Consider the following 10,170-nt stretch of genomic DNA (forward strand, 5'->3'; position numbering starts at 1 on the left):
GCATAACTATTCACCCACCCAAAGTCAATTTGTAGAGCCACCCTTTGCAGCAATTAAAACAAGTCTCTTTATGTCTCTTTAAGATTGGCACATCTAGCCACTCAGATTTCAAGTTGGATGGGTTCCGCTGGTGTACAGCAATCTTTAAGTCATACCACAGATTCTCAATTGGATTGAGGTCTGGGCTTTGACTAGGCCATTCCAAGACATTTAAACGTTTCCCCTTAAACCACTCGAGTGCTGCTTTAGCAATATGCTTAGGGTCATTGTCCTGCTGGAAGGTGAACCTCCATCCCAGTCTCAAATCTCTGGAAGACTGAAACAGGTTTCCCTAAGGAATTTCCCTGTGTTTAGCGCCATCCATCATTCCTTAAAATTCTGACCAGTTTTCCAGTCCCTGCCAATGAAAAACATCTCTACAGCATGATGCTGCCACCCCCATGCTTCACGGGGTGATGAGAGGTGTTGGGTTTGTGCCAGACATAGCGTTTTCCATGATGGCCAAAAAGCACACTTTTAGACTCATCTGACCAGAGTACCTTCTTCCATATGTTTGGTGAGTCTCCCACATGCCTTTTGGTGAACACCAAACGTGTTTGATTGTTTTTTTCTGGAAACCTTTCCATAAAGCCCAGCTCTGTGGAGTGTACGGCTTAAAGTGGTCCTATGGACAGATACTCCAATCTCCGCTGTGGAGCTTTGCAGCTCCTTCAGGGTTATCTTTGGTCTCTTTGGTTGCCTCTCTGATTAATGCCCTCCTTCCCTGGTCTGAGTTTTGGTGGTTGGCCCTCTTTTGGCAGGTTTGTTGTGGTACCATATTCTTTCAATTTTTTGTATAATAGATTTAATGGTGCTCTGTGGGATGTTCAAAGTTTCTAATATTTTTTTGTAACCCAACCCTGATCTGTACTTCTTCAACTTTGTCCCTGACACGTTTGGAGAGCTCCTTGGTCTTCATGATGCCGCTTGCTTGGTGGTGTTGCAGATTCTGGGGCCTTTCAGAACAGGTGTATATATACTGAGATCATGTGACCAGATCATGTGACACTTAGATTGCACACAGGTGGACTTTATTTTACTAATTATGTGACTTCTGAAGGTAACTGGTTGCACCAGGTCTTATTTAGGGGCTTCATAGCAAATGGGGTGAATACATATGCACGCACCACTTTTCCTTTTGTTTAACATTTTTAAACAGGTACTATTTTTCATTTCACTTCAACAATTTGGACTATTTTGTGTATGTCCATTACATGAAATCCAAATAAAAACCTATTTAAACTACAGGTTGTAATGCAACTAAATAGGAAAAATGCCAAGGGGGATGAATATATTTGCAAGGCACTGTGTACACTAATTTTGACCAGAGCTCTATGGGCTTGATGGGCCCAGGTCTAAAGTAGTGCACTTTATAGGGAATAGGGTGCCATTTGAGATGCATTCTAAGAGACACTGGAGGAATGACGACCATGAGAGTCCATTGTGAGCCTCAGCAGCAGTTAAGACTTTTTTATACTCTTTATACATGGAAGCACACTGGTATATGGTACCTATGTTATGAAATACCTTTATAATGCGTGTGAATAGATTATGGTAGTACAGTTACATTATTTGATCATAGAGTTCTTCCTGTTGTTTCAGAGTAGCCTTGCTTAGAGTCAAAGATATTTCACTCATTCTACTTTCCTCCCTTTGGGCTTTGGATCATAACAGAGCAGATTCTCGCAGAATGTAAGTGATGGCTTCTATTCTTTGGTTTGCCTTGAATTCATTCATGACTTCGGTTTTCAGTGTTGCTTTTCTTTGGTATTAAGCTTGTTCCACCTCTACTCAATACTCATTTATTTTAATCTGAGGATGTCTCCTGAGAGAGAGAGAGAGAGAGAGAGAGAGAGAGAGAGAGAGAGAGAGAGAGTTAGAATACAGTAGATGTGTGTGTGTGTGTGTATGTGTGTGTGTGTGTGTGTGTGTGTGTGTGTGTGTGTGTGTGTGTGTGTGTGTGTGTGTGTGTGTGTGTGTGTGTGTGTGTGTGTGTGTAATCTACCCGTGACCACTATGAAGATGATGACGGCCACACCCAGGAACATGGAGATACAGCTGAGCAGCAGAGAGAGACGACCCAGCCTCTTAGCTCCGTCTACATCCCCGGTCTGGAGAACAGACTGCGACTAGAGAGCAAGCGAGAGACAGAGATGGGAGTGGGGTGAGAGAGACAGAGTAGAGGGAATGTGGGGCAATAAGAGACGGTAACTAAAGCATTTATTTAAAGGGATACTTTGGGATTTTGGCAAAGTGAGAGTGAGATGAACTCGAGGATACCATTTTTATGTCTCTGTGTCGTGTATGAAGGAAGTTCGAGGGAGTTTCGGAAGCCAATGCTAACTAGCATTAGTGCAATGACTGAAAGTCTATGAATATCTGTTAGCATACTTATTGCCAAAATCCCGAAATATCCATTAAACTGATTTATGTAGAAGTGACACACATACACATGTAGGGCCGGCTCCAAGCATAAGCGACATCAGTGGTTGCTTAGGGCCTGTCATGCCAAATAATGTCCCCTTGCCAAATAGTGTCCCCCTCAACGTCACAATGGGATTCGATGCTAGAGGTGTTGCTAGAACTTGCAACATTCCGACCGGATTATGTATTGAACCAAAGTGTCCATTGCTATGCTGGTTGCTTGGTTTCCTTGTAGCGGTCACAAAGGAACCAGGACACCAGCAGTTCTAGTTCACCTCAGAAGCGCTTGCTCAGTCCACGCAGAATTATTACCTCAGAATTGTTCTCCAAGGACAGGTTTTTTTATGTTGGTGACAACCTGCTGACTACCTGCTGCTTCAGAGGACCGAGAACACTGGAAAGAGAACACTATTTCTTTACCAGGAAAATAACCTCACACTCAATGTCAACAAAAAAAAGGAGATGATCGTGGACTTCAGGAAACAGCAGAGGGAGCACCCTCCTATCCACATCGACGGGACAGTAGTGGAGAAGGTGGAAAGTATTAAGTTCCTAGGCATACACATCACAGACAAACTGAAATGGTCCGCTCACACAGAGAGTGTGGTGAAGAAGGCGCAACAGCGCCTCTTCAACCTCAGGAAGCTGAAGAAATTGAGCTTGTCACCAAAAACACTCACAAACCTTTACCGATGCACAATCAAGAGCATCCTGTCGGGCTGTATCACCGCCATCACCGGTACGGCAACTGCTCCGCCCACAACCGTAAGGCTCTCCAGAGTGTAGTGAGGTCGGCACAACGCATCAGCAGGGGAAACCACTGCTTTTAATCAGGTACAGTATATACGTATACATATGAGATGAATAATGTAGGGTATGTAAACATTATATTAGGTAGCATTGTTTAAAGTGGCTAGTGATATATTTTACATAATTTCCCATCAATTCCCATTATTAAAGTGGCTGGAGTTGAGTCAGTGTGTTGGCAGCAACCACTCAATGTTAGTGGTGGCTGTTTAACAGTCTGATGGCCTTGAGATAGAAGCTGTTTTTCAGTCTCTCAGTCCCAGCTTTGATGCACCTGTACTGACCTCGCCTTGTGGATGATAGCGGGGTGAACAGGCAGTGGCTCGGGTGGTTGTTGTCCTTGATGATCTTTATGGCCTTCCTGTGACATCGGGTGGTGTAGGTGTCCTGGAGGGCAGGTAGTTTGCCCCCGGTGATGCGTTGTGCAGACCTCACTACCCTCTGGAGAGCCTTACGGTTGTGGGCGGAGCAGTTGCCGTACCAGGCGGTGATACAGCCCGACAGGATGCTCTCGATTGTGCATCTGTAGAAGTTTGTGAGTGCTTTTGGTGACAAGCCGAATTTCTTCAGCCTCCTGAAGTTGAAGAGGTGCTGCTGCGCCTTCTTCACGATGCTGTCTGTGTGGGTGGACCAATTCAGTTTGTCTGTGATGTGTACGCCGAGGAACTTAAAACTTACTACCCTCTCCACTACTGTTCCATCGATGTGGATAGGGGGGTGTTCCCTCTGCTGTTTGCTGAAGTCCACAATCATCTCCTTAGTTTTGTTGACATTGAGTGTGAGGTTATTTTCCTGACACCACACTCCGAGGGCCCTCACCTCCTCCCTGTAGGCCGTCTCATCATTGTTGGTAATCAAGCCTAACACTGTTGTGTCGTCCGCAAACTTGATGATTGAGTTGGAGGCGTGCGTGGCCACGCAGTCGTGGGTGAACAGGGAGTACAGGAGAAGGCTCAGAACGCACCCTTGTGGGGCCCCAGTGTTGAGGATCAGCGGGGTGGAGATGTTGTTACCTACACTCACCACCTGGGGGCGGCCCGTCAGGAAGTCCAGTACCCAGTTGCACAGGACGGGGTCGAGACCCAGGGTTTGGAGGGTACTATGGTGTTAAATGCTGAGCTGTAGTCGATGAACATCATTCTCACATAGGTATTCCTCTTGTCCAGATGGGTTAGGGCAGTGTGCAGTGTGGTTGCGATTGCGTCGTCTGTGGACCTATTTGGGCGGAAATCAAATTGGAGTGGGTCTAGGGTGTCAGGTAGAGTGGAGGTGATATGGTCCTTGACTAGTCTCTCAAAGCACTTCATGATGACGGAAGTGAGTGCTACGTGGCGTTAGTCATTTAGCTCCGTTACTTTAGCTTTCTTGGGAACAGGGACAATGGTGGCCCTCTTGAAGCATGTGGGAACAGCAGACTGGGATAAGGATTGATTGAATATGTCTGTAAACACACCAGCCAGCTGGTCTGCGCATGCTCTGAGGACGCGGCTGGGGATGCCGTCTGGGCCTGCAGCCTTGCGAGGGTTATCACGTTTAAATGTTTTACTCACGTTGGCTGCAGTGAAGGAGAGTCCGCAGGTTTTGGTTGCGGGCCGTGTCAGCGGCACTGTATTGTCCTCAAAGCGGGCAAAAAGGTTATTTAGTCTGTCTGGGAGCAAGACATCCTGGTCAGCGACGGGGCTGGTTTTCTTTTTGTAATCCGTGATTGACTGTAGACCCTGCAACATACCTCTTGTGTCTGAGCCGTTGAATTGCGACTCTACTTTGTCTCTATACTGACGCTTAGCTTGTTTGATTGCCTTGCGGAGGGAATAGCTACACTGTTTGTATTCGGTCATGTTTCCGGTCACCTTGCCCTGGTTAAAAGCAGTGGTTCGCACTTTCAGTTTCACGCGAATGCTGCCATCAATCCATGGTTTCTGGTTTGGGAATGTTTTAATCATTGCTATGGGTACGACATCGTCAATGCACTTTCTTATGAACTCGCTCACCGAATCAGCGTATTCGTCAGTGTTGTTGTTGGACGCAATGCGGAACATATTCCAATCCAAGTGATCGAAGCAGTCTTGAAGCTTGGAATCAGATTGGTCGGACCAGCGTTGAACAGACCTGAACGCGGGAGCTTCTTGTTTTAGTTTCTGTCTGTAGGCTTGGAGCAACAAAATGGAGTCGTGGTCAGCTTTTCCAAAAGGAGGGCGGGGGAGGGCCTTATATGCGTCGCGGAAGTTAGAATAACAATGATCTAGGGTTTTACCAGCCCTGGTTGCGCAATCGATATGCTGATAGAATTTAGGGAGTCTTGTTTTCAGATTAGCCTTGTTAAAATCCCCAGCTACAATGAATGCAGCCTCAGGATATGTGGTTTCCAGTTTGCATAGAGTCAAATAAAGTTAGTTCAGGGCCCTCGATGTGTCTGCTTGGGGGGGAATATATACGGCTGTGATTATAATCAAAGAGAATTCCCTTGGTAGATAGTGCGGTCGACATTTGATTGTGAGGAATTCTAAGTCAGGTGAACAGAAGGACTTGAGTTCCTGTATGTTGTTATGATCACACCACATCTCATTATTCATAAGGCATACCCCCCCGCCCCTCTTCTTACCAGAAAGATGCTTGTTTCTGTCGGCGCGATGCGTGATGAAACCAGCTGGCTGCACCGACTCCGATAGAGTCTCTCGAGTGAGCCATGTTTCCGTGAAGCAAAGAACGTTACAGTCTCTGATGTCTCTCTGGAATGCTACCCTTGCTCGGATTTCATCAACCTTGTTGTCAAGAGACTGGACATTGGCGAGTAGTATGCTAGGGAATGGTGCACGATGTGCCCGCCCCGGAGCCTGACCAGAAGACCAATTTGTTTGCCTCTTTTACGGTGTCGTTGTTTTGGGTCGCCAGCTGTGATACGATCCATTGTCCTGGGTGGAAGGCAGAACACAGTATCCGCTTCGGTAAAGTCATATTCCTGGTCGTAATGATGGTGAGTTGACGTTGCTCTTATATTCAGTACTTCCTCCCGACTGTATGTAATGAAATCTAAGATTACTTGGGGTACCAATGTAAGAAATAGCACGTAAAAAAACAAAATACTGCATAGTTTCCTACGAACGCGAAGCGAGGCTGCCATCTCTGTCGGCGGCGGAAGTCGAAAAAAACTCTGTTTTCATGTTGGTGCGTTTGTTTGTTTATTGGGTTCATTGTTTCTTTATTTATTTAAACACTCACTCCCTGAACTTGCTTTCCGACTCTCAGCGAACTCGTTACACTGATCAGGTCAAACACTACAAAGATAGAGTAGTGGGTTAAAGGCCTTAATCAAACTGGGTAAAATAAAAAATCATTGGCCTGTACCTTGACGTGGTGAGAGGGCTTCCAACTAAACCAGGCCCATGTTACTGAACCCCTGACTGCGACTGGCTGCCTGTCGAGGACAAGTGACAGGAAGAAGTAGCTGCAGCACCTGATCAAGCATCTCTTGATTCTGCCTCTTTCTTCTCTCCTCATCCTTTATCTCTTTCTCTCCTCTCCCTCCAGACAAAATTCTGCATCTAGTGACTTCTGACTGCCCAACAATCTGCCCACTCATCACATCCCCTCCATAATCTAAAGCTACTGTTATTATCATGTTGTCATTATCTGCTAATAGAGTTTCCTAGCTGTATCATACTGGGCATATAATATGTGAGATACACAGATTAACCAAAAACACTAGCAATGCAAACACTCAGAACAAAGAGAGCAGCAGTGCCTGGTCTTCACAGTCTCCCTCTTCAAGTCCCACTTCCAAGACTGTCTGTTGAGAACAAGTGACAGGCAGAACCTCTCAACCACACAGCACCCACCTCTTTATTCCGCACAACAGAATTAAGTATTTCAGTCTGATTTCCATGTGTGTCCAAAGAAATAATCTGTTAAAATAAATTAATGGACACAACTGTACCAAAAACAAAGTTTATGTATTAAAACAGCAGTTTCATAAGGTGTTCATTATTGTACATTTTAAGGTATCCTTTGATGGTATTTATTTGTTCCACATGATTCATTGTTGTATCCCAGGACCTATAATAGATAAATATATATTCAACCACAAGGGTGTACTAATGAGCTGTACGAGATAGAAAAAATGAATCATAGTAGACAACAGAAGTTATATTATTTCACTGTAGATAAGGGAAACATGACAGCCAGACAAACCAGTGTATGAATCAAATGGATTTGCAAATGAATGGAGTGGGAATTAGCTGACCTCGTAAGGTAAGTAACTTTGTGTCAAGGAGATTAAACGTTTTCTTTGCCATTTCCAAAACGTAGCAATGTTTAAGACATGGATTTCATGTTGTAACATTAACAAGGTCCCAAAAAGTAGTTAGAATTCATGTTTTCATTTTATTAACTAAACAAAACTTGTTTTAACAGCAAAATTGTTGCGGAAATCAGCCTTGTTTGATGATGACAAGAACATGACAAGAACATAATTTTTGGTGAAATGATCTCCACAATTATAATCATTAGGTCATCACACCGTTGATATAGCAATGGACAGCTAATAGTTTAACGAATTCCATTGTGACGTAGAGGGGGACACTATTTGGCCAGGGGACATTATTTGGCATGACAGGCCCCCAACCCCCAGAAACACAGTTGGGGTTGTGCATTTGGTTGTGCATCATCAATTGTTCTCTTGTTATGTCAGTCACTGACAGTCACTCAATTAGCCATGGCAGCAAACCGTTTTTGGATTGGTAATTTAGTCAAGCCAGCTATCTAAACTCTTAGTTGTCGTGGCCGAATACCATCCGGACACGCAGGGCATGTGCCCGGGGGCCCTGACTTCCAGGAGGCCCACATTGATTTTGTTAGTCACTCTAACTCAGATATAATTAACATGGCATAAGTCTTGGCAAAATGTGTAGAATTACAGGAAATTAGTTTTAAAACTGCAAAAATGCCTCTCCACCCCATTGCAAAATGGGTAGAATTACAGGAAATTAGTTTTAACACTGCAAAAATGCCTCTCCACCCCATTGCAAAATGGGTAGAATTACAGGAAATTAGTTGTCCCGTAGCAAACTGAGTAGAACTGCATGAAACGTGTTATAAAATTGCTAAACCTCTTTCTGCCGCATGGCAAAATGTGTAGAATTACAGAAAGTTTGCATTAAAATGGCAAAATGTGTCTCTACTCCCCTTGGTTTGGAATTGCAGGAAATTAACTTAAAAACAAAAAAATGTCTCTGAAGCATTTGCCCACAAAATTTTGTTTAGGACCCCAAACGGTTAGGGCTGGCCCTTCCCACACATACATATTACTATAGGTTGAAAGCAAAAAATCTTAGAGAATGCACCGCACCATCTCTCAAAATACCCCCAAATGCACTAATATATGGTGATGTTATTGGGTCGGCCTATAAGATTGGTGATATTCCAGATACAAAGCACTAGAGAAGATGATTAAGTTATGTTGTTACCATACCACAGACCAAAGCAAGAAAACTTACCATGTGAGCATACCACAGCGCGAACATGTTCACCGGCACAGCAAGACAAAAGCAGGACAACACCGCAAGCCACAGGTAGCTCGGTGGCTCTGAACCGGGTGGCACCGGGGAGCGGAGGAGGAGGAGGGGGGGTCCGAAGCTCAGCTGGGACGGGGACACTGGCGCAGAGCCTGACCTTAATGGCGATTGGTGTCCGGTCTGCTCGGCATTCAGGGAATGGATGCTGCTTCTCAAGTTGAGAGATGTGTCGGACGGTTTGAGGCTGCTTTCCCCGGTGGGTTCGGTGGTCACGGCGCTCAGGAGTTTCTCTGTGTCTTGGAAGTCGGTGGGATGTGAGACTTCCCTCTCCCCCAGGGCGCTTTTACCAAATGCGGCATCCGTGTTGATAGCCATTCTTTAGATACAAATGTCTATATATTCCTCCAAGACAAGCTTCGGAAATCCCTTTTTGAATAAACGTTGTGTGAGCTTTCCTTTGATGAAATCAGGGTGTCATATGAGTAACTCTCCTTTGGGCGGTAGTCATCAGCATTAACAGTCGTTTGAACACATTAATTTGATTATATATGATAAAATAACATATCTAATATCAATACAAAGTTATTGAATGGTACACTAAAAAACCAAGCAATTGAATCTTGCCAATATGTCCAATGTAAGCGTGATGATATTGATGTATCTCTAGTTCCACCCGGTTCTCCAGTCTTCACTAAGGTAAGTGCAAGCCCTGCTTTTTCAAATGGAAACCCCTTGTGTGTATTACCACTCCCTATAACCATCAGCATCCCCTCAGTGGCTGGACCACTGCATTAGGCTACATTACACGACAGAGCAAAAACAATGTTTAAAAACCACATCTGAAACTAATTGACCATTTTTACGTGCGCCAGAGACATTAGGGTGGATCACTAGCCTAGTCCTGTGTCTAAGACTAAACATTAGTATTAAAAATGTGTATGGGAAAGAGAGAGAGACATAGAGACAGAGAGATAGCAGTAAGATAGTTAGAGATGGAAACTGAGCTGCACTTTCTAACCTCCTGCCAAATGTAGGACCATATAAGAGACACATATTTAGCTGAAATTACACAAACCCACAAAGAATTTTGACACAAATCAAATTTTGACAAACTATCTCATCTGTTAGGCAAAATATCACAGTGTGCAATCCCAGCAACAAAATATGGTCGTAACACTTCATTTTAAGGGGTCCTTATTACAGTGTAAGAATTGTAGTTCATCGTAATAACTCATAGTTACACTGTAATAACATGTGACTGGTGGTAATTGCAGTCTATTTACAGAGGTGTAACAACAAATGCTTGTTACTATGCTTGTTACAGTTGGGCAAGTTTCCACTAAATTTAAAAATGTAGTGTTTTGATTCTTCTCAACTGCATCCTATTAAG

The 10,170-nt window shown here is 44.2% G+C and overlaps 1 protein-coding gene across 1 annotated transcript; it reads right to left on the reverse strand.

Moving 5' to 3' along the window:
- Positions 1-1,331: 1,331 nt before the first annotated feature.
- Positions 1,332-9,460, reverse strand: LOC110490729 (trafficking regulator of GLUT4 1). Its single transcript, XM_036945584.1, has 3 exons — positions 8,763-9,460; positions 2,045-2,168; positions 1,332-1,864 (listed from the first exon to the last, which is right to left on the reverse strand). The coding sequence occupies exons 1-3, from the start codon at positions 9,153-9,155 to the stop codon at positions 1,842-1,844; spliced, it is 540 nt and encodes a 179-aa protein (XP_036801479.1). The 5' UTR covers positions 9,156-9,460; the 3' UTR covers positions 1,332-1,841.
- Positions 9,461-10,170: the final 710 nt, after the last annotated feature.

The sequence above is a fragment of the Oncorhynchus mykiss genome, chromosome 15 (genome assembly GCF_013265735.2).
Source record: "Oncorhynchus mykiss isolate Arlee chromosome 15, USDA_OmykA_1.1, whole genome shotgun sequence".
Lineage (NCBI taxonomy): Eukaryota > Metazoa > Chordata > Actinopteri > Salmoniformes > Salmonidae > Oncorhynchus > Oncorhynchus mykiss.